Below are 12,515 nucleotides of genomic sequence, written 5' to 3'. Positions count from 1 at the left end.
ACCATGGAGCTGAGGATGGCATCCCAAGTAAAGGATAACAAAAAATTGTTTTTTAGATATATAGGGAGCAAAAGGAAGGCCCAGGGTGGAATAGGACCCCTACTAAATGGGCAGAAGCAATTGGTGACGGACAGGGGGGACAAGGCTGAACTCCTCAACGAATTCTTTGCCTCAGTGTTCCTAAGCGAGGGGCAAGACAAGGCTCTCACTGGGATTGTAGAGAGGCAGCAGCAGGGTGCCAGACTGCCATGCATAGACCCTGAGATGGTGCAGAGGCACTTGGAGGAACTGGATGCCTTTAAGTCAGCAGGCCCAGATGAGCTCCATCCGAGGGTACTGAAGGCACTGGCTGATGTCATTGCGAAGCCACTGGCGGTAATATTTGAGCAGTCATGGCACACAGGCCAGGTCCCGGAGGACTGGAAAAGGGCCGTTGTGGTCCCCATTTTCAAGAAGGGGAGGGAGGAGGACCCAGGCAACTATAGGCCAGTCAGTCTCACCTCCATCCTAGGCAAAGTCTTTGAAAAAATTATCAAGGCTCACATTTACGAGAGCCCGGCAGGAAAAATTATGCTGAGGGGAAACCAGCATGGGTTCATAGCAGGTAGATCATGCCTGACTAATCTAGTCTGTTTTTATGACCAGGTTACAAAATGCCTGAACGCAGGAGTAGGAGTTGATGTCGTATACTTAGACTTCAGGAAGGCCTTCGATACGGTATCCCACCCCATACTGGTGAACAAGTTAAGAGGCGGTGACTTGGATGACTACACAGTCCGGTGGGTGGCGAATTGGCTAGAGGGTCGCACCCAGAGAGTCGTAGTGGATGGGTCGGTATCAACCTGGAAGGTTGTGGGTTGCGGGGTCCCGCAGGCCTCGGTCCTTGGACCAATACTCTTCAATATCTTCATCAGCGACTTGGGCGAGGGAGTGAAGTGTACTCTGTCCAAGTTTGCAGATGACACAAAACTGTGGGGAGAAGTGGACATGCCGGGGGGCAGGGAACAACTACAAGCAGACCTGGACAGGTTGGACATATGGGCAGAAAACAACAGAATGCAATTCAACAAGGAGAAATGCAAAGTGCCGCACCTAGGGAGGAAAAATATCCAGCATACCTACTGCCTAGGGAATGACCTGCTTGGTGGAACGGAAGCGGAAAGGGATCTTGGAGTCCTAGTGGACTCCAAGATGAACATGAGTCAGCAGTGTGACGAAGCCATCAGAAAAGCTAACGGCACTTTATCGTGCATCAGCAGATGCATGACAAATAGATCCAAGGAGGTGATACTTCCCCTCTATCGGGTGCTGGTCAGACTGCAGTTGGAATACTGTGTGCAGTTTTAGGCGCCACACTTCAAGAGGGATGTGGATAACCTGGAGAGGGTCTAGAGAAGGGCCACTCATATGGTTAAGGACTTGCAGGCCAAGCCCTATGAGGAGAGACTGGGGCACCTGGACCTCTTCAGCCTCCTCAAGAGAAAGTTGAGAGGCGACCTTGTGGCTGCCTATAAGTTCATCACGGGGGCACAGAAGGGAATTAGTGAGGTTTTATTCACCAAGGCGCCCCCGGGGGTTACAAGAAATAATGGCCACAAGCTAGCAGAGAGCAGATTTAGACTAGACATTAGGAAGAACTTCTTCACAGTTCGAGTGGCCAGGGTCTGGAACGGGCTCCCAAGGGAGGTGGTGCTCTCCCCTACCCTGGGGGTCTTCAAGAGGAGGTTGGATATGCATCTAGCTGGGGTCATCTAGACCCAGCACTCTTTCCTGCCTATGCAGGGGGTTGGACTCGATAATCTATTGAGGTCCCTTCTGACCCTAGCATCTATGAATCTATGAACTTGAGTATTACAGCACTTTGAAAATACAAAGACTTGATGCGCTTAGGTTGACACTTCTGGCTGCTTTTACATACGTTGTAAGCTTGTGCGTGTGTGGCAGTAACTGGGCCCAACTTTTACGCTTCCCTCTAACACGAAGACAGATGGAAACAATCCTTGCCTCAAACAATTTTCATTTGAAATCAAATTGTAGGTGGGGCTGCTACCAAAGACATTCATTTGCATTTATTTTTGAGGGATTATTATAAATAGTGTCCCATCTATATCCATCAACCCAACTATCATTAACTGGCTGAATGTCAAGTACTGAGTAAAGCACATGTAAACATTCCACTCGTTATACATTCCCACCTTTTTTTTTTTTTCCTCCTCATCAGCCCTTATAGTGGTGTGAATACTTCACACTGACCCACACAGGGTTAACAAATTACCTGGACTCACTGAGCTCTGCCAAGGTTTCCCTGCTAACAACAAACTTGTGGGAGAAAAGTTTTTTTTCTGTTCCTCCTTAAAAAATCTTCAAGCTGTCCTCTCTTTCCATAGCCACCTGTCATATGGATTGTCACCCCAGAGTGGCAGGGAGGGAAAAGTAGTTTTATGTTTGGTCACAGTTCTGAAGTTGAATCTATGCAGGAACAGTTCTTTACTTCTGAAGGCTTGTGTTTAGAAGGCACTGTATGCACATAGTTGATATATCTGTGTTTATAGAGATTCATAGATTATAGAGTCGGAAGGGACCCAATGAATCATAGTGTCCGACCCCCTGCCCCTGGCAGGAAAGAGGACTGAGGTCAGATGACCCCAGCCAGGTGCCTGTCAAGTCTTCTTTTGATGACCTCCAAGTTAGGTGATAGCACCACCTCTCTTGGAAGCCCATTCCAGACTCTGGCCACCCTTACTGTAAAAAAAAAAACAACCCAAAAAACAAATGTCTTCCTCATGTCTAACCTAAATCTACTCTCCACTAATTTGCACCCATTATTCCTAGTTACTCCCTGGGGCGCTCTGGTAAACACTGCATCCCCAATTCCCTGTTGTCCTCCCCTGATAAACTTATAGGCGGCTACAAGGTCACCACTCAGCCGTCTTTTGTAAAGGCTGAAGAGATCCAGATCTCTCAACCTCTCCTTGTAGGGTCTTTCATGGAGACCACTAATCATGTGAGTGGCCCTCCTCTGAACCCTTTCAATATCCTCCATGTCCCTCTTGAAGTGTGGCACCCAAAACTGGACACAATACTCCAACTGCAGCCTGACTAATACCGCATAGAGGGGGAGCATCACCTCCCTTGATCTGTTGGTCATGCATCTGTTAATACATGACAAGGTGCGATTTGCTTTGTTGATGGCCTCGTTACACTGCTAGCTCATGTTCATCTTGGAGTCAACTATGACTCCAAGATCTCTCTCAGCCTCTGAGCTGCTGAGGAGGTCATCCCCTAACCCGTAGGTGTGCTGAGGATTTCTCCTTCCTAGCTGGAGTACCGTGCATTTATCTTTCTTGAATTTCATCCTATTTTGTTCCGTCCATTGATTTAACCTGTCCAGGTCGGCCTGTATCTGCTCCCTGCCCTCCTGTGTATTAACTTTGCCCCATAACTTGGTATCATCTGCGAACTTGGAGAGCATGCTCTCCACACCCTCGTCCAAATCGCTGATGAAGATATTAAATAACACCGGTCCAAGGACCGAGCCCTGTGGGACCCTACTGCCCACCTCCTTCCAGGCCGAGAATGACCCGTCCACCACCATTCTCTGGGTGCAGTCCCTAAGCCAGTTAGCTACCCACCTGACTATGTAGGCGTCCACTCCACAACCTGTTAGCTTCCCTATGAGAATAGGATGCGAAACTGTATTGAAGACCTTCCTAAAATCCAAGTAGATGACATCGGCCTTAGCTCCTGTGTCAAGGCAGTGTGTGACCTGGTCATAAAAGGCTATAAGGTTTGTCAGGCAGGACCTTTGACAAACCCATGCTGGTTTCCTTTTAGCATCGTTTCCCCTGCTGGGCCTTCACAAATGCGCTCTTTGATTTTTTTTTTATTTTTTTTTTCCACTATTTTCCCAGGGATAGAAGTAAGACTGGCTGGCCTAAAGTTACCCAGCTCATCCCTTCTCCCTGTCTTAAAAATGAGCACCACGTTGGCCTTTTTCCAGTCCTCAGGCACCTGGCCGGAGCACCATGAGAGCTCAAACAGCCGTGCCAGCGGCTCAGCAATGACACTGGCCAATTCCTTCAGCACCCGTGGATGGAGGTCATCCGGGCTGGCTGACTTGTACCCATTCAGCCCCTCCAAGTGCTCTTTAACTAAGTCAGCACTAACCTTAGGCGGCGGTCTGGTGCCTTTTGGATATCTGTCTGTGCTCAAGGTGGGGGAATTGTCTTGGTCAGTATTAAGGAATACTGAAGCAAAGAACTCATTGAAGAACTCTGCCTTTTTCTCTGCTTCAACCACCAACTCACCTGAGGGCTCCACAAATCATGCTTTGGACTGTCTGGCCATTTTAATGTTACAGGGATAAATCACTCAATATTAAGACTGAATTTGGTAGTAATGTGTATATGTGTGTGTTCATTCTCCTTCTAGGAGTGTTTATGCCCATTGGTATCGTGCTTCAGCCATGGATGGGTTCTGCAGCCATGGCAGCTTCATCAGTGTCTGTGGTGCTATCTTCCTTGCAACTAAAGTGGTAAGTTTTACACCCACAAGTCAGTAAGTGTTGACTATATTTCATTTGGGACTCTTAAGGTACTGTTTTAGGCTATCACACACTTAAAATAACCAAGCAATGCTATCTTTTGTGAGTGCTTGGTTCCAAAAAGGTATGCCCATCATTATAATGAGCAGCCTTGATATCTATTCCCATTCCAATTATCCTTTAACTAGAGGCTACAGTTTTGACTGGAACAGCTGTGTCTGAGATCCACTTAAATACCAAATGAGATGATGATCAGAGTTTTTTCCAGGGAATACCTCATGATGTCAGATCATTCAAATGTGCGTTCCATCATAATTCATCATTAATTGAAGCTTTTCAAAAAAGAGTTACCAATGGCCTCACACTAGCAATTCTGTCTTTAATTAAATGTTAAGTTAGTAGAGAGAAAAGGGGAAGCAAAGAAGTGGGTTTATTATACTTCACTTGGTAGCTGACAATATATTGCACTACATTTTGATGGAATTGATTCAATTGCTGAACCATAAGCAGATTGTCGGAAGTGACTAATGGCGGGGAGGGGGAGAGTGGTGCACCAGAGGGAGGTGGGTGCCCAGCTGAGATTCTTTTGGAGTGGCTTGAGTTTCAGAAGGTGCTAAATACCCACTTTTTGAAAAATCAGGCTCCTTTATGATGCCTGCAGTTGCCTTTAGTAAAGCTTTGCATCAGATAATGGTTAAAGAACATGTCAACCGCAGCTGCATTCTGGAAAGCTTTATTATTATTATTATTATTATAATAGCTTCTAATATGGGAAATCTGTTCTGGCATTATGACCCTGATGCTGCAAATGCTTCAGTATTTACCCAACTTAGCTCAGGTAAACAGGCCTATTGGCTATTCAAACGAGTCAAGTTCTATGTAAGCTTGAATCATTGCAGAATCAGGATGTGTACTTATAGGATTCCTCCCAAAAATTTATTTGGAAAGTTATCTAAAACCTCTGGAGTTTCTGTAAGGCATTTTCATTGTTTTCTGTTTTTATTTATTCTTATGGTTTTATATGATATGCTAAGAAATTATTAAGGTCAAATGTTGGGGAGCCATCTAAGTCCTGTTTGATTCTGGGCTCAAGGGTACAGTATTGGCTTTTACTGTGCAGGGTTATGATCTTTGTAACTAGAGGGGCTAGGACTTAATCTTTTTAAAATAAAAGCTTAGATTCATGAAAACACAGCCACATCTGGGGAGACTTCAAAGTCTAGCATGTCTAGGCTTTTCTTTTCCCAGGGCATCATGGTGGAACTATACTGTCAAATAAACTGCGAATGATAATGCCTGTGTTGTCGTCAAATGTTTTAGTGTTTCTTCTGCAGTGCAAGTAGTAGATAAGCATTAGAAATGTCTTCATATTTTCTAATACTGACATAGCTCTCTGCTAATGCTTCACACAGCGGTTGTTTATAAACTCTTCTATTTTTCTTTTCTCAGTTACAAGAAACCAGATGCAGAAAGTTATGAAGCCCAAGCTCAGGGCCGTATGAAGCCACTGACTCCTTCTCAAATCAGTGTTCACATTGGGATGGATGATAGGAGACGGGATTTGCTCAGACCAAGTGCCTGGGATCAGATTAGTCAAGTATCCTTCTCTTCTCTGACTTCAGACAAGCTGCCTAGACACAGTGGCTTTACAGAGGAAGAAGGGGACAAGTGGTCACTGCTCATTAATGACAGAGATGAAGAACAATATATTTAACATGCATTTCCTGGAGCCAAATAGTAAGGTGAGAGAGTTCTTTGCCAGTGACAGCAATGCCTAAACCACCAAGAGTTTCATAATTACAAATGGATTCTTTTATGTTTCATCTTGCAAAGCAGCTGGAGTTCAATAATTCAGCTTCCTATTGTGTGAATGTTGATTTGTCAGGCTACAAATCACTTTCAGTCACTAAAATGTCTTGAGGCCCCCTAATGAATTAAGCCCTTAACTGCACACATTATTCACTATGCACAGTATGGCATTGGAACTTTCGAAGTCTAACATAACTGCTACCTCCTGGGTTGTTTGTGGGGAACCAAAATCCCATTCTTCTCCATCTCGCTCGTGCATCTTACAGTGATTCCTATAAGAAGCGCAGACACTTTCCTCATATGCCATATTTTATTACTATGTCAAAGTGAAAACAAATGTGCCCTGTGTTTAGGGATCTTGTTCTTGGTTAAAATAAAAAATCAGAACAAGCTGTGTCAACACGGGGGCAATTTTACGGTTTGGACTGTCCTTTTCCTTAGAGTCAAAATATGTATTTGAAGATTTTCCAGGGCATAAATGTTTTGAAATTTTGTTTTAAAGGTTATCATTTACCTCCATGCATCGCTGATTCTTTTGACATTGATCTCCATTTACTAAATTTCATGTCAGTACCTAACTGCTCTAATTAGATGTTCTACTTGAATCCTGGAGCCCTTTTCTTCCAGTAGAGATCGACTTATCCACATTTCTTACATGTTCCATTTTCCCCTGTGGGACCAGATCTTACAAGCCACTAGAGACCCCTATGTCCTTTTTGAAATTTGTGAAGTCTGAGCTCCCCTCAATTGTCTGAACTAGGAAAACACTTTATCTGCAAGCACTTTGCAGAATCCTTTGATTTTTCTGAAAAATGTGGTGCTCAGCTGTTTGTCTGTGTGGCAGGGCGCTGTAAATACATAATTGTGAACCATCCCAGCTGTTTAGCTATTGACATATTCATGCTGCTGCACTCAGAGAGGCTTTCCATCGTGAGTGCTTGTTCTGTCCTCCGATTTGAGCACAGAATGATGCTCTCTCACTGAAAAGACAGGTTAATGAGCATGGCTGTTTAGGAACTTTACAGAAGTGATTGTGCAATAGAAGTGGAGATTCAGTGAGCATGGTGGATCTGGAGACTGGCAAGCAAAAAGCAGCAGTTTAAAGTGCATCTATAAATCCACTTAATCCCTCTTAATACCTTGTGCCAGAGCTGAGTGGTTAAAAGAAACCCTTTGCCTGAATATTAATCCCATCTCAGGCAAAAAAAAAAAGGTTTCATTCTTATACACATCACACCAGGCTAAATCTATCAGTCTTACTTCAAATTTCAGTTTAGCAGTGGACCTAATGACTAAATATGTCCACAAGGAGGAGACAGTAACTTGGCTGGTATAATGTGCAACAGAGCTAGGCCAGCTATTCCTGGGATTCCAAAATGACAGGTGGGAATCATGGGGAAAAGGCACTGAGCTTAATTGTACTTTGTATGTGTGCTTGACTGGGTGTTTGGGGTTTTTGAATCATGCAAGATGATAATGTAATTTGTGGGTCAGTTGCATGAAAAAGCAGTAAAAATGAAGAGTAAAGAATTGGTACAGGGCACCCATTCACTATGGCAGCAAAAGTATTCAATTATTCTTCAAAGCTATTCTTAACCATTTAAACACAGGTTTCAGGTACTTCTTTGAAAGAAAGAAGAGGGAATCAAATTAAGAACATTAGCAATGGACTTGGATTTATATGACAATAGGCTCTAAGTAATTCTACTGCTTGGTCAAGCGTAGTGATCAATCAAGATGGAAGAGAGAAAAATCTTCCACTTCAATGCATGAGGTTAATTCCAGGGACTTCATCTCCTTTTCAATGCCAAATTAATTCTCTAGCATTAGTCTCCCAGGGCATTTGGATTTGGTTGCTTCAGTGAGCGGAGTTTGGAACTGAAATCTTGATCTCAGTAAAGTTAATAGTAATAGGATTTAAAAGATGAGGAAACCAGAATTTAGTGCACTGCAGTGGTGACAGAACTATTTAGTTTATTTTTAAAGTCTAATACTTTCTTCCTAAATCTTGTCCCTTCCAAACTGAGAGTCTAGACAGATTTCAGTGGGAAGAGGACTGTATCCAAATGGTAGACGTTGTTTCCTATTATAACGTTCTCACCTTTTCTTGTCTTTTTCATAATACATTTTTTAGTTAGGTTCTCACTAATTAACATTCATTTGTGACACTTTGGAACATTTGATACAATGTCATGATGCTGATTTAGTTTAATGACTCGGTTTTAAAGCTAAAAAATATTTTTGCCTAACTTCAAAATTATTTGTGCTACTATAAAAATACACTTTGAAACATTTAGTGGCTGACTTGGTCCCAGCAAAAGGGGTCTAGTGGTTTGACTATTTTATAGGTTTGTGTCATTACAGTTAAAAAAATATATATTTTATTTTCTGCCTCTTTCTTTTGGGCAAGTGGAAGTTGAGATTTGACAGTAGCTGCTGCATTGTGAGATACAGGCAGAAAACAACAGTATGGCCCTGCTTCTGGAGCTTGTTCACTCTCATTCAATGTCTGTTAACTTCAGTGAGACTGCATGAGGTTGCAGAGACTATGGGTTTTATTCTCTTAAGGTAGATGGGAGGAATCAAATCTGAATCTAACTTTTTTGGGAAATTTTCTAATTGCTAGACTATTAGGCATATAAGGAAGAGCAGAGAGAGGAACCCTGCTTCTTTTAGCATTTTAAGAAGAATGCATATTATAGTCCTGTTGGTGAATGTTAGTTGTGCGCTGGGAATGCTTGCCAGGTTCACTTCTCAGGGGACTTAAGCAGAGGAATACCAGGGTTGTAGAACCCAATTTGGCTTACACATGAGCTAGTGCTGAGCTCGTCAGCCATGTCTGAGATGCTTCTGTGCAGGTAAAGAAAGTAGACCTTTGAAGTAAGTAAGTACTTTTTGAAAATAAAAGGTATCGTGCCTGTCGAGTTCAGGAGTTCCCAGCATTAGGTGACTGCTGAGATGGGTTTCTCAGGATCTTAACTTTGAATCTGGAATTTAGGAAATAATTTCCATTTCGGGTGCCAGGCGTTGTATGCATCTTCAGATCTGGCCACATCTCAATACCAATATTACTACAGATAAAGACCCTAACAGATTGGCTTTACTCTGCTGTAATCAGCTTTTGTACAGGTATAAACAAAGTGTGTGTGCATCTATCTATCTACACACACACACACACACACACACACACACACACACACACACACACACCCCAATTGCCTGTCAAGAATGACTGGGGGAGGAGGGCTGGAATAGAGTCCTACCACCTAATGCCCCATGCTGCTGCTCTTCTGCCTCTTGCAGTGAGTGGAGTGGGGGAGCCGAGGGCGGTGCTGCTGTCTTGGCTCCTCCACCCCCTGTCCAGTCCTCTGCACGGCTTCAGAATGATGGTGGCACTCCCCCACGCTTGGAGCACTCTGATTGGCTGTTTCTGTCAGCCAGTCAGAGTGCGAATAAAGTGTTATGAACAGACAGACAGACAGACTTAGGCTTTTATAATATTAGATAGAATATCTATTATAGAATCTATAGAATGTCTATTAGATCTCTCTCTACCTAATATTATAAAAGCCTAAGTCTGTCTGTCTTCATAACACTTTTTATATACATATATATAGAGAGAGCGAGATAACGTATCTCTATTAGATATATATCTATGCATAACTGTATCAATATATGGATGGATGGATAGACAGATACAGATCAATCTATCTATCTCTCTATCTATAAAACCACTATGCTGGTGTAACTTGGAAGCTCATGGGACAAACTGTGCCATTTTAAGATGGACCAATGTAAGTGCTGCATATACTTCCATCCTGGGAGAGTCATTTGCTACTGGCAAACAGGTTATTTATTCCAAGTCTATGGCCAGGTACTATAATGGCACCAGCTGTGAACAGCTAGGCTGGAATAGCTGCTTGTCTGTTCACTCTAATTCCTGGTTTAATTTACATGAGTGTATACAAGTGATGTAAATTACATTGATGTAAATGTGTTATGTGTCCTGACTCTAAGAGGCCTCCTAGAAACATGCAAGCTTGTACATCTCAATAAATTAGACTCAGATATTCAAAGGAGGCTGGTGCTAAGCTTTCATTTGGACTTTTTCTGATGTTTGGATATTTTATATTGGGACAACTGGAGGAAGTTTGTATTTTAAAATGTATATTAGAGAGTATACTTCTTTTGTAGTGTAATAAAGAAATAATTATAAAGTCTGTTTCTTGTGAGACTTTGACAAAACTATTTCCTTGCCCATGATATTGCTATGAAACATTTTTGGCACATTTAATGTTATTGTAAGATGTTATCCTGTTCATTCTGTGTTTTCCCCTTTTACAGGAAACGTAGGCAGAGATTCCATTTGAATTCTGCCCAAACTAACTCTGACTTTTATATGGCTAAGCAATCTTCCCAGGACCTGTATTTTCTTTTAAAGCATTTGTGTGAAGAAAATGATACAAAAGAGTGCAAGTATCTTGCATCAAATAATTTTTTAAAAGAGGAAATTAAATTGGACATTTCAGTGATGGCAGCAAAAGAGACTTTCCTCATTGGGAGATTATTGAAAAACACAAGAAAACAAGGAGTTGTGAGGGATAAACACCCTGCTTTTTGCTGTGGATCAGATAAACAAACACAACAAGAGGCGGACTAATGTCTGTCCTTGTCTCTTCTGGAGATGTAGCTGTTGCATAGATTCTTCTGCAAGCAACTGCCCAAGCCTTTGTATATCTTTATGCATGAGCAGTATCTTGGGACCCCCCTTTTGGGGCTGCAGGAAAAGTAAAAAAAACCGCAAAAAACAAAAAAGTGTGTGTGTGTGTATGTGTGTGTTTTCCCCTTCGGAATTCATCAGCCCATGGCGTAGCTGAAACGGAAATCTAAGGAGCAAATATTTGAGCTATTTTGTACCATGACTCAGATTCATCCTTTTCTGGATGTTGATTGAGGAGAGGAGCCTTACTAGGCTCCTCAGAGTGAACACCATTTAAATATAAGGAAGGGTAGATTTCCATAACAGGTGAAATAATAGCAACAGGGGGTCCCAGCAAAGCCCTAGGATGCTACTTATCTACTAATTTACAAACACGAGAGTTCACAAAATATAAGGCATGCCATCATGCCACTTACAGCTCAGGAACCCCAAAGATAAATTTAATCCTAAGGGGAAACCCCAATGCCTCAATGCCCTTGGGCTTTTCCCAAGTCCTACAAGGAAGTTGGTAACTTTAGGGGAGCCCTACCAGTGGGACCTCCACTTTCAGGAGCCCTTAATTAACCAGGAGGGACTCCCCTCTCCCGTGGGAATCCTCTTCCCTGCAACTCACAGCTCCCAGGCCTGGAAGGTGGCCCTCGTCCTCTGTGCCAAGCTGCTCTCTCGTTTGTAGTGGGCTTCGGGGGTGGGGGGCAGTTGCTGTCCCCTGGAACAGGGTTCCTCTATGCAGGGCTTCTGGGGCCTCTGGCTTGGCCCTGTCTGCTGGCTCAGGAGCCGAAGCACCGTCTGGCTCCCTGGACTCAACCTTTTGCTTTGGGTTGAAGGCCTAGGCTGCCTTGTGCACTGCCTCCTGCACTGAGCTCCCAGCCTCGTTCCGGGGGTTGAGGATCTGAGCTGCCCAAGCGCCCCAAAGGCCCTACTCTGTGCACTGCATCTCTGGCTGCACACCAGAGGTTGCAGACCCGAACCCCCTCATGCAGCTACCAGGGTCTGGGTGTTGTGTGCTGTGCTGCACAGTGAGAGCCTAGCTGCTGGAGCCGTTCCCCGCTGATAGAAGTCTTCAGGGGCACTTCTGGGCTACTGCTTCACCCTGCTGAGCAGCTCTCCTAATCTCTAAGCCCCGCTCTTCTCACTCCCAAATGTGTTCCCCTTGTGCTGGGCAGCAGCTCCTCTTATACTCTCCAGGGCTCCACCCCTGAAGTCTTCCATACCTCACAGTGTTGCAGTCTTCAATCAGGTCCACAAGGCGGGGGGGGAAGGGACTCCTTTCCCCCTCCCCTCAGGAAAGGGGCATGACTTCACTCCTCTTGCTGCCTCCTGATTGGTGGATGGGCTCCACCAATCAAAACAGCAAGATTTCAAGCCTGGGACTCAACCCAAGCTCCAAAAGGCAAGCCTGCTACAGAAGGAAGGGTGTTAAGCTATCTGTTGATTAGCTGCAAA

The 12,515-nt window shown here is 43.8% G+C and overlaps 1 protein-coding gene across 3 annotated transcripts in view; it reads left to right on the top strand.

Moving 5' to 3' along the window:
• Positions 1–11,167, top strand: part of ATP7B (ATPase copper transporting beta) — a 69,975-nt gene extending 58,808 nt beyond the window's left edge. For 2 of the 3 annotated variants that reach the window (XM_006259881.4, XM_059732726.1), the window contains exons 20-21: positions 4,432–4,534; positions 5,993–10,572. In XM_006259881.4, the coding sequence (XP_006259943.1) occupies positions 4,432–4,534; positions 5,993–6,257 (368 nt within the window). In that variant the 3' untranslated portion in view covers positions 6,258–10,572. Of the gene's footprint in view, positions 1–4,431; positions 4,535–5,992; positions 10,573–10,696 lie in introns of those variants that run through there. The other variant, XM_019491399.2, reaches the window with a different exon arrangement.
• The last annotated feature ends 1,348 nt before the right edge of the window (positions 11,168–12,515 follow it).

The sequence above is a fragment of the Alligator mississippiensis genome, chromosome 1, assembly GCF_030867095.1.
Source record: "Alligator mississippiensis isolate rAllMis1 chromosome 1, rAllMis1, whole genome shotgun sequence".
NCBI classification, from domain to species: domain Eukaryota; kingdom Metazoa; phylum Chordata; order Crocodylia; family Alligatoridae; genus Alligator; species Alligator mississippiensis.
The sequence above is the reverse complement of the archived record's forward strand: the minus strand, read 5'-3'. Positions and strand labels throughout refer to the sequence as shown.